We start from the raw sequence: 21,705 nt of genomic DNA on the forward strand, positions 1-21,705 counted from the left end.
TCAAAGTAATGGTAGGGTTGCTGTCAGTTAAAGCAATGTGAAGAATTTACATTCATGCATTATTTAGACATTCACAATGTCAGCTTTGGCAAAAAACCTTTTATGTCCAAAGTCCCTAGTCCTCTAGTCCTTTTTTTGGTTTGTGGTTTTTTTTTTTTTTGGTTTTTTGGGTTTTTTTTTTGGGGGGGAGAAGTCATAAGTATTTTTCTATTAAAATAAGTATAATAATTTCCATTAAAATAAGTAAAATACTAAATAAGTATTTTTGATATTAAATATAGCAATTACAAACCTGAAGACTCAAAAAAAAAGTTCTAAAAGTAGTTGCATTAGTATTCCTTTAAAAAAAAAATCTGTTTTATAAGACCTGGATCAATGATGCTGAAAGAACTGAAACTCCATACTTTTTATCTCCCTTTTTTAGAATCACAGACTCCTAGAATGGTTTGTGTTGGAAGGAACCTTAAATATCTAGTTTCAATGCCCCTGCATGGGCAGGGACACCTCTCACTAGATCAGGTTGCTCCAAACCCCATCCAGCCTGGCCTTGAACACTTCCAGGGAGGGGGCATCCAAAACTTACTTGAGCAACCTGTTTCAGTGTCTCACCACCCTCTCAGGAAAGAATTTCTTCCTAATATCTAAATCTACCCTCTTTCAGTTTGAAACCTTTATGCTTTCTCCTTTTTCTTCATACCCTTGTAAAATATCCCTCTCCAACTTTCCTGTACCCCCTTTCAGGTACTGAAGGCTGCCATGGGGTTTCTCCTATGTCTCCCCATCACTCTGTCATTTGTCACTTTGCAGACAATCAGATACTGGGTTGATTCCTTCAGGTATATTCCTGATACAATACATACCAGAAAAAAGAGGTATATTTCCAACACCAGAGCAACCCCATGCCACATTTCAAGTCCCAGACCCAAGATATGAAAGCAGCCGAGCTCCTCAGCTGAAGTGCTTAAAGAGTATGTTATAAACCAGGAAAACTATTTCTTTTATCCTAGCCTTTTTCTGGCAGCCAACCCATTTCATTGACACTTTGGGCATCAACACTAATGTCCTCACCCTGAGACACATGAAATTTCAGCATAGATGTTTACAGTGCAGCAGTATTATAAGGAACTAAGAACAGTTTTCTTGTGGAAGGTGTCAGTAAAATTGTACCAGGAGGCAACACCCTGTGCTGTCCTTCATACAGCCCCAGATTATCAGATGTTTGTAGTATTCAGCAGGCATGCTGAGCATGTGTGAACAGTGTTGGTGTGTTTGCCTGGAGGATTAAATGACACTTAATGACATTATTTATATACTTCTCAAAGCACTGTAGGATGTTTCTGACGCTCTTCATCTGTCTCCTGTGCCTGTAGAAAGCAGCGATGCTTCCGTGGCTGCTAATGCAATTATGATGAATTTCATAAATAAGATCCACTCTTCAGGGTTAATTTCCTAATTTCTTTATGCAGTGAAAAAGAAATTAAGCTAAAAGCAGATGTTTTAGGAAGTTAGACAGGGCTGGAATGAGTTTAAATGTTAACACAGATTAATAAGTAGAATACTGTGTTCATTTGAGCTAATTATTTTCTCAGAAGGCATCCATCCTATTTAGGCAATTACACACCCTCTGGTCTTCATCTCTTACCAGTACTATCAAGGGACTTCATCTGCTAGTTTAAATCTAAGACTGTTCATGTGTTTTTAATAACACAGATTTAATTTGAAAGCTGCATTTGAGCTGTTTCCATGTGAATATTTCACACTTACAGAGAAATGCATTTATTCTAAATTTAAACTGTAACTATAGTAACCAGCATTCACTGTGTTTCAGTAGGAAATATATAATCTCACTCAGAAAGAAAGAAACATGTTGTGTTGATTATTCTATCAAAAGACTAGATTGGTATTTTTAAAAAATCAGTTATTAGAAATTAAGTATTCTTGCTATCCAGACTTGGAGACCAAGAGATTTGCAGGAACATATTCCAATATCAGTTGTGGGAAATGGTGAAAGTTAAAGGATCGTATCTGTATGAATTTGGTGGAAAAATAAGCCTCCATTTTCCCCAGCTATTTATTCTCTAATAAAAATACAATATCAAGATCCTATAAGCCAGTTTCGCAGGATTCAACTTAGATTTCCTAGAGCAATTCCTAATCTTAGACAAATAGATTTACTGTTTCTGTTATAAGTAGATAATTGGATTTTTTTTTCACTTGGGCCAATAGATGGTAGATTCTGCAGATGGTTTTGCAAAGGAAATGTCACTTTTACAATAATCATTATATTAGTAAAGGTGAATAAGGACATGAATGGCTTCCTCCTTTCTTTAGATTTCTTTCTCTGCATGTTTTTTGTGGGGTAGATTTTGTTTAGGGGAGAGCTCACCCCTTCCTATTTTTTTTGTTGTGGCTTTTTTTTTTTAGCTTCCTACCATTACTCCTTGAGCCTACCATGTTAAAAATTTAAACAAACAGTGTGTGTAAATCTTGTAGAACTGGTGAACTTTCAAAAAATACTAAGACTATGTAGCTTTCCCTTTGGTAAAATACTTACTGGATATGCTCCAATATGCTAATGGTCTTAAGTTTTGCTAACATGTTCTTACAATAATGCTTATTCATTGTAAATTCAGGATATTGGTCCATAACATTTTGGAAAAGAAGCACTGAATTTTCTAGTGCCATGTCCTTTATAAATGCCTTGTATGTCTCTTCTTTCCCTGTGTACTGTAGCTTGTGTTTTTCCAGTCTTGATTCTAAAAAACAGATGGATTGAGATGCCACAAGTTCCTTTTCTAGATTATTAACACTAACCATATTAGCATTAAAAAAGTAAAACTCTCTGTGTTTTCTTTAAATTTAATTTCTCCAGCAGCTTATTGCCAATGATTTTGATGTGTTTTTCTCTCCCAGACTTTTTAAAATCTCAGTATTTTCTCACTCTGAAGGAACTGAATATGCAATATAATAATTCCTCTCTCAAGCTTTTCGTTAAAGCTAGGGTTATAATATAATAATATAATTTAATAATATAAATAATATCACCAAATAACTTGTGAGGCTTTTCATTGGAGCTTTTCAGTTTTAAATATAGGAACACTAGAACTGTGCAGACTAAGCAAAGCTTTGGTTTACACCACACTGCAGTCTGGTCCCTGGAAGTGGGCTCACAGGGGCTGTGTCCTCTGGTTTTTCAGCTCAGGTTGGGGACTGAGCTTACAATTCTTATGTCCCTTTTGTTTCTCCCCTTTCATTGCTTTGGTTCATCTCGTGGCAGTCTTGGTGAACACGACTGGATTAATTTGTACTGGATTCATTTGTATTAAACTCATCATGAAGATGAGCTCACCCAATGCATCCACCTGCTAATGGGTGGCCATTTCATAAGGCCAGACTAGAAATAGCCCAAAGAAAAATCCTTGACATTTATAGTTCATGTCCTCTCCTAGTTAGCCACGCTGTTTATTTGATAAAGTGAACGTGCTCATCTTTGTTTTCACATGCTATTTTTTAAGGTATTTTAAGGTAATTTTGAGGTATTTTAAATTGTTTTTTAAGCAGCTCATTATTCTGAAAACTTAGGGATTTTTTTGAAAATAGATACAAAAATTTTGAGGTTCACTTCACCTTACTGCAATGATCTAAAAGTTTATTATTTATATAAGCTAGGAAACAAACTTCTCTCTATAGGAAAACAAGAAGGTGCCCACCTAGAGGGAGGTTCTTCATGGAAAAGGTTGGCAAAGCATTGGACCAGGCTGCCCAGAGAAATGGTTGAGTTGCCATCCCTGAGGGTATATAAAAGGCCATGGTACTCAAGTACGTGGTTTAGTGGTTGACTTGGCAGCATTTGGTATATAGTTGGACTTGATCTTAAGGATCTTTTCCAGCCTAAATGATTCTGTGATTCTGTGAAATTCATTCCATCAGAAAGTGCACATCTGAAAGAACCAAGGCAAACAGTGTATTCTCTCCCCATTTCATTCCTCTAACCATTAGAATAGCTCTAAATCTAGCCTGGTTTTTGTTCAGCTTAAATTAGAGAGGGTAAATCTGTTCTTAACATGTTTTTACAGTGCTCCCCTGTGTGCTGGGAGAGATTGTTATACTCTGGGTGTAGGGCAGCCAAGGCTCCTCAGATCCAGTCCTGTATTTTCCAGAAAACTGCTGCTTGGCTGAGGAAGTGACCTGACATCTCTTTCTTTTGAATTTGTAAAATTTGCCTTAAATTCTCGCTTAATGCGTAATAAGCCACCAATGGTCTAGGGAGATGAGATATCAAACATATCAGATGAAACACTAAAATTGCTAAAATTGCCACGTGTTTCTTTGTGTTTTCTTTTCCCCAGAGTTGAAAGAAAGGAGCGTGCACGTTTGAAGACAGTGAAATTCAACGCGAAGCCTGGTGTGATTGATGCAAAAGGGGTACGTAAATAATGAAACCTTTTGACATTGAACTTCCTAATTGTTCTCTATGTTTCAAAGTAAATAACATTTTAGCAACATGAGAAATATTTAGATTCTTGCAATCAAGAACTGGAGCATAGTGAAATATAGAAAAGAGTATACTGTGATATAATCTCGTAAATAAATAAATATTTCTTTTTATAATAATACTGACTGACAGTGCCTCCTAATTGAAAGATACTAAGCAAATGAAGAGCATTCTCTGATATTTGTGATTGTGGTTAAACGATGGCTAGAGAAGACAAGATGTTGAAAACCAATGCAGATGGAGAATCATTTCATGAAATAGAACAAGAAATCTAAATTCACTGGCTTCAAAAGCTGTTAAATCTCAAGCAAAAGGTTGAATGTTAACGAGTCCCAGATGCAAAATCTAGGTTTTGGATGTTCTGCTTTGGCAGTTGTGACAGACATTGAAGATAGGTGTGTTTCACAGCAGGCACGAGGGGCTAGCCATCACAAACCTGCTCCTTCCCTTCCACCAGTGATCCTGGACCAAACAGCATTCCTGCTGCTCCTGCTGCTCAGCATCACTTTATTGTGCCCAATAAAGTCAACAGTTTTCACTTGCCTGATGTCTGATATCCTGTACGTTGCCATCTGGCTGGCAAGAGTTATACCATGAGAAATGCCCACAGTCCTGGCTGTTGAGATATATTTTTCTGCTGAAGTGCAGCTTGTGTTTGTAGCAGCATTGAACACTTGACATTACATTTGCAGGGATTTATTTTTGAAAGTATTCCAGTTGGCATGCATGGGGTTTACCACTGAGGGCTTCTGTGAGCAAACTGAGAGAAAGAGCTTCAGAAACTGTCAGCAAAAAGTCCTGTTTGGCTGCAGAAAACACAGAGAAGGCTAAAACTTTGTGATGAGAGGACACAGTTGAGGCATAGTCCTAACAAAATACAAAACCAAGTGGGTCAGCAGGTCCCTTCTGGATCTGCTGTTCCTGTGATCCTCTGCCTAATCTGAAATTCTTAATCTCTTCTTGCTTCATTTTCCCTCTACTATGGGAATAAAATCTACTTTATCCCAATTTATTCTGTCCTTTCACTTAGACTGTAATAGATTAGCACAGTAAGAAGTTCCTCTTGCCATGAACATATAGTTCCAAGAGCAGGGGGTCCCAAGCCTCTACATTGCAGCAAAATAATATTTCGGACTTCTAAATACTTCCCTGCTACTGCTCTACAGAACAGTTCCTGCATTCAGTGTAAGTGCAGAATAACTGCACTGACTGAAACCAGTTTCCAGATGTATAAGGCACATGGAATCACAGTTAAGCCTCTTCACATTATTTGGCTGTGCAGGTAAATTGGTATAAAATATATAATAAGTTGCATTCTGAAAGGACTCATTAATTTGGTTGCATTTCTTCAGGAGTCAGAACTCAATTTTTTAGTTTGAAATAACCACTGTCTGCAACACTGCAAATTAACATTGCTGTTTATTTTTGGAAATAGTAAGCTTTATATTGCCAATGAAATCACTTGTTAAATGACTATTTCCTGTAAATATCAAAGTCTCAGGGGAATAATTCATTCCTATAAATAACAGTCCCTATTCAAGTAAGTCTGTCAACAATTTAATTACCTCTTGATTTCCCAGATTTTTTTTCCATTTTTTTCATCAGTGTAACATTAATCTTCCATCCAGTAATATCAGTGTTTGTTTCAGGAATTAGGAAATTGTGTAACTATAGAGCAAGACCCCTATGCCCTTCTGGGAGCACACTTTCAATGTCACTATTTGTTAAAATTTGCTTTTTATATAAAAATAAAACCATTTCAAGGCTTTTTTGTAAAAGATGTAGGCTTCTGTTCAAAAGAAGGATTAAGGGTTCACTGTTAAATTCAGAACACACAAATAGAGTTGTTTAAGTACATGTATATGTATGTGCATTCTAGGGATCAGCATTTCCATTTAGTCTTTCAATATTCAAACAGAAGTGGTGTCAGGTGTATAACAGTGTAGACTTCACTTTTTATTCTCTGGAAGAAATTAAATCCAGATAAAAAGGGCTGCAGTAATCCCAGGAGAACTCTTGTTTCAAAATCAAGATAAAACTCAGGCAGGAATTGGCTTATGTGTATCTGTTGCTCCTTAGTGCTTGTACACTCAAAACCTTTTGGGCAAAGGAGACTGTGTAACTTTATTCTAAGTTTCATCTAAAGATGAAATTACAAGATTAGCTTTTCACCTGATATTTCTAAGTTTGGCCAGAAGATGTGCATGGAGGAATATTTTTAACAAAATTTAACTGAAAACAGGGAATGGTTGTGTGTTTTTGCAGAGCTAAAATTCCATTGTTATTCAATTGTTATCCCACTGTTATAACAATGTTCATTGTTATTTTACCTGAATCATCTTGCTTGCCCCAGCCTCATTCTTCACCTGTATTTTTTAGAGTTAATAAGCCACAGCAAATATTTAATGAAATAGTACCAACATTTCTTTGAGCTGACTATGATTTTAAAACATGAACTGTCTAGTTATTCTATAGGGTTTAAATGTCAGGCATTTTCATCTGTTTATGACTTATTTTTAATCAAAATCCAGAGATAAGATAAAAAGAAGGCATTACAGATGGTGTGACATTTGTAGCATATCATCTTCTTGTGCCTCACTAAAAAGGTGTTTAAGAACACTCAGCAATACAGTTGACAAAACTGTTAACATTTCAAAGGCCCAAAAGTTCCTCCTGAAGCCAAACTTAGGTGCATTACCTCATCTACAAAATTTCTTTGCATTTCTTTAAAATTTCTTCAAAATGTACTTCTTTAAAAAAAATTTCTTAAAAATGTGGTTTGGAATATTTCTGCCACTTTTAATTTATTTCTTTGGACTCCTGAAATCTGTGTTTTGTGAAATAAAAATCTACAAAACCAGGACGGATACAAAAGCACAGAATGTGAAACACAATTAGTGAGCTCCAGTGAAATCTTTTGGTCTCAAGTTTAAATCAGGATAGTACCTTTGCATGCAGTGCGTAATTAATGCTTTTTATTACAAGATATTGTTTAAAAAATAAATAGATTGAAAAGGAATTGGATATATTAACAAGCAGTGGAACTGATGGCAGCTTTTAACATTCTAGTCATGTAGCTCAGGATGGTTGATTTCTAAAAGCAGAGAGATTGTAAGAAGGGAAAGATTTTCTTCTAAATTTTTCTTTTAAACATCTGTTACTGACAACTTAAAAAATTAAACCAACAGGGCTAATTCTCTTTCATTATCTGTTTATTTTGGCCAAAAGAAACTTATTAGATCAAGTTCAGAGACATTATCAGAATCCTCAGTTCCATGGACATTTTCAAAGATATTGACCCAGATAGAGATTCTAACACCTGTGTAATAAGCAGAAAGATACACATATTGGTATAAATAGCTTTGTTTCACCAATCAAAGATTGTGCTTCTGTTGTGTTGACCAAGTTCAGTTTCTGGCTTCAGTCAGATAACTGTAGTAATGAACTTCAGCAACTTTTCTAATTGTTACTGGAATATCAAAGCAACCAGTCTACCCCTCTAGTTCTTCACGGCTCATTGATGCTACTGCAGCAAAGGGCAAGGGTTCCAGGACACTGACTGCCTTGGCTTCAAACATAAAAAAGATAAATGGAGATAACATAACACAGTCATAATTTCCTAAGCATTTGCTGTCTCAGTCCATGGGGCCCACTGGTCTGTGGATAAGCAATGGGAAATAGAACAGCCCAAAGTTTTCAGTCTGATATTTGTATTGGAGGAAGCTACAGGAGATATGTGGGCACAAGCATAATTAACAAGCAAGCTTTATGCTATGTTGAACTCCAGATCTCATCCCAAGTATTTTCTGATGCTTGCTTTTGCACTAAAAGGAGCAGAACGTGTTAGTAGCTGTGGGCAGGGTTCTATATCTGCCAAAGCCCTGTACTGAACTCTTGGTAATTTCCCCTGCCATAAGCTTCAGGCTGAACAAGAATAGCCTTTACATTTCTAATCCTCAAACCCACTGTGGCTGAAGGATTTTCAGCTTTTTACTGAATCAAAAAGGATGTCAAACAATGATGGAAGTATTACAGAGAGAAAAGGGATCCAGGAATCTGCTTTTTTCTCTGCTGTTGTAATTACAACCAATCTTTCAGGAGACAAAACTAGCATCTCGTCTACTTTTCTCCCTGTCAGATGATATTCTCTTTCTTGACTCTCTCTTGAAAATATTTTTATAGTGGAAACTAGAGATATTGCAAAGAGTGCTTTCTCCTTAATCAGTGTTTCTCCTTTTTTCTAGTATTCATGGATGTTGCCTGTTCTCTGAGAAGTGTTGCAATATCTTGAAGCATGATGTTTACACAATACTTAATGTAATACAAAGAACTGGGTTTTTTAGTCATACAGAGAACTAGGGGTTTCATACCATATGCCTTTTTATTTCACACATTATTTGGCCATTGACTCCAGAATATTATCTTATATGCCTGGGGTGACTTTGTAGCACCTTCTCTAGCACCTTCCAGTACCTGAAGGGGCTACGGGAAAGCTAGATAGGGACTTTTTATATGGGCATGGAGTGATAGGATGAAGGAGAGCAGTTTGAAACTGTAGATTTAGATTAGATGTTAGAGGAAAAAAATTTTACAGTGAGGGTTGGGAGACACTACACAGTGAGGGTTGGGAGACACTAGCACAAGTTTCCCAGGAAAGTTATGGATGCTCCATCCCTGGAAGTGTTCAGGGATGGGACTTTGGTTGGATGGGACTTTGAGCAACCTGGTCTAGTGGGAGGTGGCCCTGCACATGATGGCAGGGGGAGATGATCTTTAATGTGTGGGGGTGCAAGGGGATGTTCAGTGTCACTGATTAGTGAATTAGTGAGGCTGCTCAGTGGGGTGTCAAATGGGGACAAGGTGCCTGTCAATAAAGGGGACTGCCCCATGCCCCATCCCTACAAAGTCTCCCAGCAGCTCCCCTGCACACCCACAGTGCAGGTCCTGGGCTGTGACCCACACCAAATTGCTCCACCATCAGCCATTACTCTTCTTTTCTCTTCTGTTCATTCATCATCCACAATGTTTTTCATATTCCAGTCAGATCACCTACATTGCACTTAGCCTGCCCCTTCAGATGCCTGTGAATGTATTTATTGGGACAGTCAGAAGCTTGATAGCATTTAATAACACTTGTTATGAGCAGATTTTGTTTACAGATCCCACAGCCCTGTCTGCAATGTAAGGTCACCCTCCTGCTTTATTGTCATTTTAGCAACACTGTACTGAGGCTTGAAAGGAAAATTCCAGACTTGGCTGAGATAGCAAACTCAATATTGTGGTGCAAAAAACCCCCTCATGTACTCAATGCACCTCTCCTCTGAATGTCAAAATCCAGTGGCTGTCAGGACTTGATATGTAGGATATGTTTTGGCAACTTACTAAGTTTGTGGGGAAAAAAAATGAAATAATTCACCTATTTCCAAAGAACTTATGCTTTAGAAAACCATGTTACTTTTAGCCATAGTCGTCAAATCAGAGAAACACTGGTCTGTAAGGAAACTCAGATGGTTGTCATGTCCAGTTCTCTCCCTGAGACTGTCTACTGTATCTTCCTCCTGTCTCCCAGATTTGTCTGATCTCTGCTAAGACCTGACACAGAAAAAATGTCATACTCTTCCTTAACAGCCCACTCCAGTGCTTCACTCCCCTCATCATTAGAAATGGCTAAACTGCTGCTGTTTAAACCTGTTGTTATTTCTTCTTCTATTGATGTATGCAGAGACTGGTTTATTTGTCTTCATCAGAAGACATCATTTGTCTTCAAAAAGAATGTGCAGTCACACCTGCCCCAGTCTCAGGTACATCTGTGCCAGGAGTTCATCAAGGCAGATCTAGGTGCATCAGTGCAGAGAAGGGGGTGATGATCCCAGCTAATTCCCTGCTTCTCACAAATTAAAAATTATAAAAACCTATATAAGACTGCCTACACAGGCTAGACATTAGGACGAAATTCTTCTAGTGTGAGGGTGGAACAGGTTTCCCAAGGACATTGTGTATGCTCTGTCCCTGGAAGTGTTCAAGGCCAGGTTGGATGGGGCTTTGAGCAGCCTGGTCTAGTGAGATGTGCCCTGCCCAGGCAGTGGGGTTGGAACTGGACGATCTCTAAGGTCCCTTCCAACCCAAACCATTCTATGTTTCTGTCTAACTTCTCTCTCTGCCCGTTGATGATTGTTTCTAACACATATCTGTGTTTACTAGATTTAAGTTTCTAAATACGTAATTTTATCACTTCAAGGTAGAAATTATTCTGTAGTCCATAATCATAAAGTTTTCCACATATTTAGTGTATTTTTACCAACCTTTCTTTGCACTTGTCTTCTAAAATATTTGACATAATGAATGGATTTCCTAACAAGATTGGAACAATAACAGAAGCCTCAGTCTGAGCAGATGTTTGAACACTTGCATTGACTTTTTGGAGCTACCTACTGATTTGGAGAGCCTGGTGACACATGCTCACTAGTGGGTTACATTGCACTGACACAGTAGATCCTCTGACATGGACCAAAATTACACTCATTGGCCCATAAATTTTCCTTATAAAAAATCCACTCGATTGCTTAATCATTTTTATTTTATGAATCCTTCCAGGCAGTAGCAAAATGATAGGGAAATGAGAGATACTGGACAGGGAAGAGCATTTCTGCCCATATTAGAGTGTATTAATCCATGTATATGTGTATGAAGAGAGAAAAGGAGGATCCTCTCTCTTTTTCCCCCCCTCTACCCCTTCTGGTGATCAGAAAATGCTGAGGGATAATGGAAGTGTCAAACACCAGAACATGTGGGATCGCAGGTGCAGTGATTTACTGAGAAGAGAGAGGCTGAACATAAAATAAGTAGCATACACCTACCCACAAGGATTATGTGAAGGAGGGTTGCTGAAGGTGGTGTAGGAACTGCCACACAATTAAATATTCTTTAATCTGAGTCTCAGCCAGATTTATCCCTCCTCACTGATCTAGCATGAATTTTATCTGTTCTCCCAGTCTTTCTAATTTCTTATTGCTATTTAACAGGAGAAGCTATTTAGCAGGGTATTCTTGAAAGAAACCTGAGCACTCTTACTGGAAAAAGTGCTCAACTCAGCTCTAAATTGGCCTCCAACTGGTATTCCAACCACTGCTTTGAAAAATGATAGCTTCTGTAGCTGTAATGTTCAGGAACTGGAGGTACACATGCCTGGAAGCAATGGGCCTAGGAGCAATCTACCAGTCTGTACTTGCCTGCATAATCCATCCCTATTATATTTTTTCTAGCCTGATGCTACTGCAGTTTTTAAGGAGCAGCCAGTGAATAATTCAGCTGCAATATCGTTGTTCTATTTCTATAGTTATTGAATTTTTAAAGATGTTGATTTAAAGAGGGCAGAGGTAACTGTGGGAGGACAATAACGTGGATGCAGTGCAAGTCTGGGGAAGAGCAGAAGAGTCCATTGGGACCCACACAACGAGGGGTGCAAGTCCAGAGGCACTCCCAGGCCATGAACAGCAAGTCTGGTGGCAGCAACCAAGGTTGGTGCAATGCTCTGTGGTTCACAGATTGTCTGTAGTGATGAGACAGGTCCAAAAAAGCCTGGAGGTCAGGTCAGTGAGGTGAAGTGGGACAGACAAAGCATGAGGCAGGGCACAGGCAAACCAACAGCAAAGCCCTGGCAAGGACCATGGTTGGGGAGTTTGTTGAACCTCCTTGTCCTGCAGACACATCCCATCAATGTGCCCTCAGATGAGATACTGAAAAATCAGGACTGAGTTGCTGTTTACTGGGTTCTTGGCTCTCAGAGCACTTTAGTTTGGTCCAAAATGTTTTAGCTTGCCTTTCTTAGTAACAGTAATACTGTTCAAACAGCTTCTTGTAAACAGAAATGCTCTTCAAACAGTATTTGCCATCAGTAGGCTGCAAAAGATAATGTTGGGCTTATATTAATGGCTTATACAGCTTAATGTAAGGCTTATACTGCCAATTCTAATTTTGCTCATTAGAAATAAAATGTCAGTCTTTGTTGTCTAGTTAAATTTTAGGTATCAATTGAATTGAGTATTCTTTTTTACATTATGTATTTAACAAAGATGTTTTTACATTGTTTTTAGAAAGAGCCTTCCCATTAAGTACAGTAGAAGTTGATCTCAGCCCTGTTATGTTTCTTGATGAGGATTTTACATTGTCTTACTCATATTAAAAATAGCAGACATGACCTAGAATAAAAAGTTAGAATATTAATTCAGTCTCCCAATTCAAACATTTGAAGTGAAAATTTGGTTTTGGCAGGTACTATATATATTTTTTAAAAAAAAAAAGAATAAAAAAATAATATTGCCACTCTGATCTGACTCTTAACATTTAGCATTCCTAGTAACATTTAGCATCCAGAATGGGTCACAATGTGGCCCTGGCTGTATAACCAAACCTCCAACCTTCAGTAACCTCCAACTAGCTCATTGCAATTTCCTCAAAGCAAAAAAAATATTTCATTGTCTCAGCTCCAGACAACCAGTGGACACCCACTGTTATTAATGTAGTTAATAATAATTCCTAGTTAAAAGATGTTTCCATTTGGCATTTATTTATAATCTTCTGAAAAGTTAGGAGTACCCTCAGAGATGAGTTGTAATTTTCTAGTTTGGCCTTTACCTATCAAAAAAATATTTTATCTGCACATGTGGAAGCCTGAAATATGACTTCTGCAGAAATCTTATTTACACATGGTGGTGGAACAATTCTGTAAATGTTGTAAAGCATTAGCTGACTCTTAAAATATAAATTAATATCAATAAATTAATATAAACCAGTGTTTCACCACCTCGGAAATTGTAAAGTGAAAAGCTCTTTTTTTCTTCATGGTCAAGTGCACCAACCTGCCACCCCTGTCTGGAAGAGATGTGATGAATGATGCACCGACTATAGAGAAAACCTGGGGTCACTGCCTCTCCCCAGGCAGCCACAGGGTAAACATTTGAAGCTGGATGCATGAGTCCCATTTCTGTGAACCTCAGCTGGGGGTACCCTCTAAAAAACCTAGCAGCCATTTCACAGCATGGTGAGATCAGGTTCAGTGCTTCACAAGATTAAGGAATGACAAGGATTTGCAGTCCTCATCTGCTTTACCTTGATCAGACGTGGTAATCTATATTTTAAGAACCACAGGGCCTTATTTAAATTGTGCTGTTTAAGAACACAGCATAGATATATCAGCCATTTCCTTTGGATTAATCCTTGTACTAGTAGTTGCAGTGAATAAATTAGGCACTTGTAACAGGTATTTTGAATATACTCTTCCATTGCCCCTTGGCCAAGTGCAAAATATAAATTCCAGGTAAGGTTCAGGTAAGCAAAGCTCTCTAGGAAAGCATTAGGGTAAAGCCTCTTGCTCAGCCCAGAGTGTAGCTCCTGACGTGTCAATACAAATCACCCTGTTGCTGTGGTGATAGTGCAGGCTCCTGGACTTGTTTGCTTGTATACCTACAGGTGGAAAAATTGCAGACAAGAAAACCCCTTCCACTCAGAACTGAGATTTTTATAGAAAAAATGTTCTGCATGTCATTTATTTGAAGGAGCTGTGAATCAGTATTTTACTGAACACTCCCCCGTCTCAGAATAATTGAAAATTTGCTTTACTGTAAGAGAATAAGAACATTTTTTAATGTGTGTAACTTAAAATAAGTTTTAGAAACCACCCATGTCATAAAATAACCAGTTTTACATCTCCATTACTAATCTTTTACAAAACCTTTGTTTCTGCAATATTAGACTATAGTTGTTACTTTTTAGCATTTAATAATGGACCATCATTTAATAATGGTCCTCTGTGATAAAATGGAAATAAATGGTGAGGATAAAAGAAGTAATGTGAAGTCATGTGCAAATACCTCACCGAGTCATTCTTATAGATAGGTCTTTATAAGAAGGTTAAAAAAAAAAATCAATTTACTGATTAGAAATCTTTTCTGCACAAGGACTTTTTATTGGCAATGGGGTATTGGTAGCTCTGAAGATATTCTCCTGAGCTTTGTTGTGAAACTGCCCAGCACAAGAGGGAGAAATAAATTGCTCATTTCCATCTAGCTGTGTTGCCACATGCTCTCTTGCTTCTCATTTTCTCTTTGGAGAAATTTTAAGTTCTGGAAAAAGCTACAAGACCTCAGAAGTGGGAGTTGCATTGGGTGTCATGGAAGAATCAGATCTCAGCATCATTCCTGCCAGTGCAGCCAGCATCACGGAGGTGATGTCTTCTCCCCATGACAGAGGAAAAGCTGGGTCTCATTTGCCCAGCTGTTCTTGCTCTTTCATGCATTTTCACATCCTCTACAGGCTTGTCTTCATATTTTAAGACAGCTGGAGCTAGTGCCCAGAAATGGACTTTGGCTGTACACCTGTTTTTCTGTTTTGACCTGAGCACATATTATTGGGCTGCCCTGACCATTTCCGTGAGCTGAACACATTTCTCTCAGCATTACTGCAAGGTACATCAGAAATACTGCTGCCATCAGCTTCTAGTTCAGTCATGTGCTGAACTCATCAAATGAAATTCAGTTGATAAAACAGAGCATAGCCAAGAAAATTTAACTGTACATTGTCTCGTTGCTCCAGGTTATCTTGAGACACACCACAAAGGCATGCAATAATTTAATAATAATGCCTGTTGGCTCTAGGTCTCCGTAGAATGCAAAAGAAAACAGGTATCAATTTTAATTTATTCCACACAAGCACTGTTGACTCTAGCAGGGTACTGGCATGCCTTAAGGAATCTGTTTTTTTAAAGTGGTAGAACAGTTCTAGAAATTGTGAAACATACTGTCAAGTCAAATTTGAGACTTTTACTCAGGTGAAGCAAAGAAATATATTTTTATATTTTATTATAAATCCACTGGAAATTTTTCTTTCACATTAAAAAATACTAAATTAAAAATTTTTTTGTTTCTTTTCCTGTTAAAAAAAAATAATAATTTGCATTATATTGCAATATTATATAATATTGCCTATTACATATGCATTATATATATTACATATATTACTTATTATAAAAGTACAAATTCTGTATATCTGTAATTTATAGTCATAATCAAATAGAGTAGCAAATGTGATAAATAAAGGATCTGGGGGTTCAATTTGATCCCAGTGATGAAAAATAATTTTGCCTATTGGCAGCTTGTCAGTCAAAATAATGGTGGAGTAATTTTTTCAGATAACAACTAATTTAAATGCATGTATTTTACAAATTTTCCAGTTTTTTCAGTCTGATAATTGTGTGGAGTTTATTTATTAATATAATATTGCTTCCTAGGTGGCCGTAATATTAGGGACTATGGTAGCAGTGTTTTCTATTCCATAATAACTGTGTGTCATCCCTGCTTAGGTAGGGAAACTGTTTAAGAGTCACCAGCATACAGATACGTAGTGTAATTCATCACAGATTAAACATAAAACATTGAGAATTTGCTAGCACAGGTAGAACACCCAAGTTTACATTTGAGAGTTAATTACTTTTCTTCTAAGCTGTTCCAGCTTCTGTTCCAGAATTTTGTTCTAAATTTAAATTCATGCAAGTGCTGTTTTTATAACTCGTTGTCTAATGCCCTGAATTAAATTGTAGGAAATTTGCATGTATGTATAGGTGTCATAGTTACTTGACTCTTCTTTGAAAAGAAATATAGTTAGTATTGGCAATAGGTGTTGTCAAAAATTAGAAACTAAACAGTTTTCTTCTAGTAAGATTTCACACAAAGCTCCACAAGAGTGGAGTTACATGGTAACATTCATCAAGATGATACAGTCTCTATAATTCACATCCTTATTTTTGGCTCACTCAAATTTAGGCAGTTCATGTTTGATTGGCTTTGTGACTCACAGGGAAGTTGCAGGGACACAGGAACTGCCAACCTGAATCAAAGGCAAAGTCCATCTAATTTGATGTCCCCATCTGTGAGACTGGTAGTGTGAGGGACATTACTGGAAGATGTGGGAACTTAACCTCCTACACAAACCTCTGGAGAGTCTGTTAAAGGCTGACTTTTTGTTTGTTTATTTCCCCATGCCTTTATGTTTTAGCATTTTAGCTGTAATGCATAAATAAATCAATGTTTTAAATGAAAACCTTGAGCCTGGTGTGAGCCTCACTGTCTCCTGAGCCAGATCTTTGCCTGCTGCACCTGTGAGTGCAAACTCTCTTCCTTTAACTCAAAAGAGCAGCTCAGAAGAAAAGTGCATTCCCGTTATCTTCCACTTAATAGTTTGAAGGTATGTGGGTACTGCAAATCTTTCTCTACAGCTACTTCACAAGATAAGAGTAATAATGATATTGTTGATTTCTGAGGCTCTTTCATCATCATTGTTGCACACAGGATGCTGAGATATGTTCACGTGCACAAAGATGCACTAGCAGGATTGACAGCTGATGGCATACATCAGCTCACGCAGGAACAGTTACTTTTTGGAAAAAAAAATTTAAAGAGTAGAGCATGATTTAAGACAACTTTGCCAATCATCTAATACACTTTCTAGATGCAGAGACAGCCTTGAGAAAGGAGAGGGAGACTTTCCCACTGCCCAAATTACTGTAGTGAGCCCAGTTAGGTGAAAGCCCATGCTGGAGCCCAGCACAACTCTGCAGTGTTGGATCTGGCAGCACCACACCACGGAAACACAGATGTTAGAGGAGAGGTTTTCTGTTCAGCTCTTTTCCCTTCACCACCCCCTTCTCTCCCAGCACTGTGGTGTTGTTCCCTATAGTACTTAAGCTTAGCAGATCTGTTTTAAATGTGAAAAATGACCAAGGCTTTTCCACTTCTCTTGGGGCACATTATTCTACATCCAAATTGATTTCACTGTCAAGGAGCTTTCTTCTTTCTTATTTTCACACAATTAATTTCAATGTTGCTGCTTGAAAAAATCCTTCCCACCCTTTTTGTTTACAACCTTCAGATACTTCTAAATTACCTTAGCTGCCAAGTACACAAGGTTTTTATGTTGGCGTTTCAACCCTGCCAACAAAGATGTAATGTAAATTAGCACAGATGAGTACTTGCTTTTTACCTTGTACCGTTAAATACATGTTTGCAGAATTGGAAATACTGCTTTTACATCCTTTCTTAAAAAGTCTGTAAGTCTTTCTGTTCCTCAGGCAGTTTGTGATGGGTTTAACTGTTATTTTCTTGGGAATTAGAATTTAATTGCTGACAGACAAGTGGCAGTAAATAAGTCTTTAAAAAAATTAATATAATTTCATATTTATGAATACTGAACAACACTACCCTTGTTGGTAGTAACTGAAAAAAATGGAGTTTTTTAAAAGGTTTGCAATTTTTAGATTTCCAAGCTCCAAATCTCACTGCAACTTAATGGAAAGACTAAGCAGAATAATCTTCATCTCAGCTTCTTCTCATACAAACTTTGTTCTCACTTATCAAAATAGATGATGGTGCAAAAATTCAATACGGCATGAGTGTAGGCCAGCATTCTTTTTTTTCCCCTCCAAAATTCCTGCACTATTTTACTGAATTTAAGGCTGAACTTACCCCATCTGGACACCCTTCCTCTTGCATCTCCTAAAAAGACAAAAGGTTGTCAAGGGTTGCTTGCCAGCCTATAACTGTGCAGGCAAACTGCTAGTGAAAGGTATATGTCTTAAAAATAATCTGCATGGTCACTATACACCAGGCTAAATTTTGCCTTTAAAAGCTTCTTAGTTTCTTCCTTAGTTTCCTCTGCATGTCTGCACAGATGTCATCAGGAGGTTTCTGTGTGTGTGAATCCAGTCCATGGCCAGGTTTGCGATTCCACCAGAAAAGCAAGAATGGCTCAGTAGCATTGGCTTTCTTCATGAAACTTAACCTCAGCATATGCCAGTATCTTAATAAAAGAAACTATCATGGCCTCAACTATGGAATCTACCAGGTCATGGTGTTTTCCTAGTCCCCACAAAGTGCCTGTAAAGAGGACAATGCTGTGGTCCCAGTACTGCAGGTGGAACGATGAGGCAGAAGATTCTGAAGTGTGGTTTGACCCCCAGAGCCCACTGCCATGCTAACTGCAAAATCAGTTTTCACATAAAGCAAGTGTACAGGACTGACTTCAAAATTTTGTTCTGTAGACTTCACCATGCATTTCAGATTGCTAAGTGAAAAAGCCCACTATAAAACAGAGAGGTGATTATATATGTTTGAAAGAAGAACTGACACTGAGCATCTGCTATAGTTCAAAACTTTTCTTCCTGTTGTCAGTGTGAGTGTTCAGTGTGATGGGAGAGGTTTAACATGTAGAGATGTGACAGCATTTGAATGCTCAAACCTTTATTAAAGTCAGTGCTCCGAGTGAAAGAATATTCCTAATACAAGAAGTGTTAGTTAAATATAGATAAAAGGACTGTAGTGATGTAATAGTAATGACATTAAATAACAAAAAAAAAAATTAAAAAAAAAACAAACAAACCCATGGTAATTGAGAAGCAGCAAAATTAATTAATTCATATACACTGCTAAACTAGTCTTAGAACAAGACTGATACAGATAATCTTGTAACATGAAAACTAAACGAAAGCTTTGCTCAAAACTGCCTAAAATATATGCTAAATGAAATTCACCTACACCCTCTCTAAAAGAATTTCACAGCCAGTGCTCTGAAATGGGTTTTTTTCTTAGGTGATCCCAGAGCACTTGTCCCCAGCTCACAATTGGGGATTAGAAGTGGTTGAATGAAACAGCAAAATAAAGTATTTCCTATATATTTGGGAGTTTAGTAGCTTTTGGAAGATACAGCTGCTTTTAGAGGATCAAAAGAAATCTTTCCCTGGCATAACTAACTCTTCTGCAAAGCTTAAAGGGGACAGCCTCTACCAGGAGCCCATTTGCACTAAACGGTATGGTCTGGATCAGCTACATTGGGGAAAAATAATGAGAATAAGATTAAAATGAGCAATGAGATAATTGCCTATTGCAGTATGGTACAACTCTCAGATTACTGATGCACTGCTCTTTGTGATATTTACCTCTGTAAAGCAAATTTTGAAAGTGCATTGTTTATTCAATTTTTACGTGAAAAATTCCTTTAGAAAACCACTATCCTATTAGCTGATAATGAATGTTTACGAGGCTGCTGCACCTAAAGGAAAATGTGTAGAATACAAAAACGATACCAAATACAAAAAAAAAAAGTACCAATGGGAGTTCTTATAAAGGAGAAACACACAATATCTTAATGTCTGTCACAACTGAGCAAAGGTGGTGTGTCTAAGCCAGGCTTTAGAATCAGGGAGATCTGGAGATGTTTGGTCAAGCAAGTGTGAACATCACAATTTGTTTCTGGCTTCTTCAAAACACAGTCTGTGCTTAAATGCTCTCAAACAAGAACAAGCCAGCACACTGGTGGAAGTTTTTCTCTTCTTTTAATCTGCAAATAAAGTCTTTTTCATCACAGTTCAAATGTTATAAAGAATGACCTTACTGTTCAGTTGTCAAACAGCACTTAAAAATTTCATTTGCTTTTTAGTCTTAGCACTTGTCTATATAAAGTCCCTGCTATTGCCATTTCCTAGGTCACTGGTAGACTGAGAGGAGTGATTGCAGTGAGGTATAAAAGTAATCTACTGTACTGGGCTTTCACTGGGGCTGAAATGCCCAAGTTATTTGCCATTCTAGGGTTTTACATTACTCATGGTAAAGAAATTGCAACTTATACAGGAATCCATTTGCAGGCACTTTTTCACTGACTTTCAGAAACTCTGCCTGCATAAATACCGTTGAATCAAGTCTAGGCTTGACAGCACAATTTCAATTTTAGTTGCATGCAGCTTTTGCATTGGGCTGAGAGACGTGGGCACATACCTCTCTCATTTGTCCTACAGCTACTTCACAGCTCTCCAGCAGCATAGGAAGCCCCTCCAAAAACTTGCCATAAGTCTCAAAACTTTCCACTTTGTAGAAATTAAATCCCTCATAAACAAATAACTAAATTTTGCAGTTTAACCTTACCACCATTCCTCACACACATAATCCTTTCTTTAAAAAAAAAAAAATGTCCAATTTTGGTCTCTACTTGTCCACCAGCAGAACAAAATCTGGAATTAATACAGCATGCCCAATAAAAACATGGCTTTATGCTGTATGATTTTCTCCTCTCTTTGCCAACCCCCTTATCTCTATGCTTTAGAGATACATATCTTGGTACCTATAAGAACCATTTTGCTGAGTGTCTGCAGGATTTCATATCCTTAAGATGGAGAGCATCAGCCTGATTTTGATCACATTTATATTGGATACAAAACCGAAATCAAGGCTCCTGTCTTTGGCTTCTTGAAGAGCAACATGCACATAATGTACAAGAAAATAGATACTTGGTATTCCCTTGGTAAATACTGAGGACTAATTATTTCTATAACTTTGCAAGATCAGACCCATTGTAGTGTTTTATAATATTTTTTTGATGTTTTGCTATTTTAAATACAAACCCTGTGACTACACTGTGGTAGTGTATATATGATCATTACATAAATATACACACTGGTGAACATATAACAATATTAACACACGCATAAACACATTTGCTTATGGATATTAATAAACTGAGTCAGCTTTATTTTAGGAGCAAGACTTTTACTGGTGGAAATGCAGTGTCACAGCTGTACATAATAGTCACCTGCTAAGAATTTCCAGATTTTGATTGTCCAAATTGAAGTGGTATAATATCTTCTTAAAGAGGAAACCCAGTACTTGAAATTGCAAAAGAAGAAAAAGTTTAAAGAACACTATATTATACCTGTCTAATTTGGAATAACTATTAGATTATTAATAAGTTTGGAAAAAATGCATGTTTTTCTGGTGAAAATGGAATTTCTGAATTTTTGCTCTAGAGTGTTGGGGAAAAAATTGAAAATGGGTACTTATAAGTGTTATTTATTGCATAATCTCTGTGAAAAACAACTTAATAATTTATAAATTTTATAACATTCTTTAATTCCTAAGTGAAATGTCATTGGTAATGAAGCGTTTTTCATTTTAAAACCTCTTTGGTTGTTGAGGTGCCATTGTGTATACATATATTTTCCCTTTTAAAGTGCAATGCCTATAGTACTACTATTTCGTATTCAGCTGAATAGTGACAACATTTTCACAATGGGAAATGTTAACATGCTACATTCCTCTTTTTGGAACAATAAAAGAAATTATCACAGGAAACACATTTTAATTTAATTATATCCTTTAGGTCATTAAAGTGAT

General features: G+C 37.3%; 1 protein-coding gene across 28 annotated transcripts in view; it reads left to right on the plus strand.

The window, feature by feature from the left end:
* Positions 1–21,705, plus strand: part of DLG2 (discs large MAGUK scaffold protein 2) — a 961,231-nt gene that overhangs the window by 908,954 nt on the left and 30,572 nt on the right. For all 28 annotated transcript variants that reach the window (XM_071732357.1, XM_071732283.1, XM_071732535.1 and 25 more), the window contains one exon: positions 4,350–4,425. In XM_071732357.1, the coding sequence (XP_071588458.1) occupies positions 4,350–4,425 (76 nt within the window). The remainder of the gene's footprint in view (positions 1–4,349; positions 4,426–21,705) is intronic.

The sequence above is a fragment of the Heliangelus exortis genome, chromosome 1 (assembly GCF_036169615.1).
Source record: "Heliangelus exortis chromosome 1, bHelExo1.hap1, whole genome shotgun sequence".
In the NCBI taxonomy this organism is placed as follows: domain Eukaryota; kingdom Metazoa; phylum Chordata; class Aves; order Apodiformes; family Trochilidae; genus Heliangelus; species Heliangelus exortis.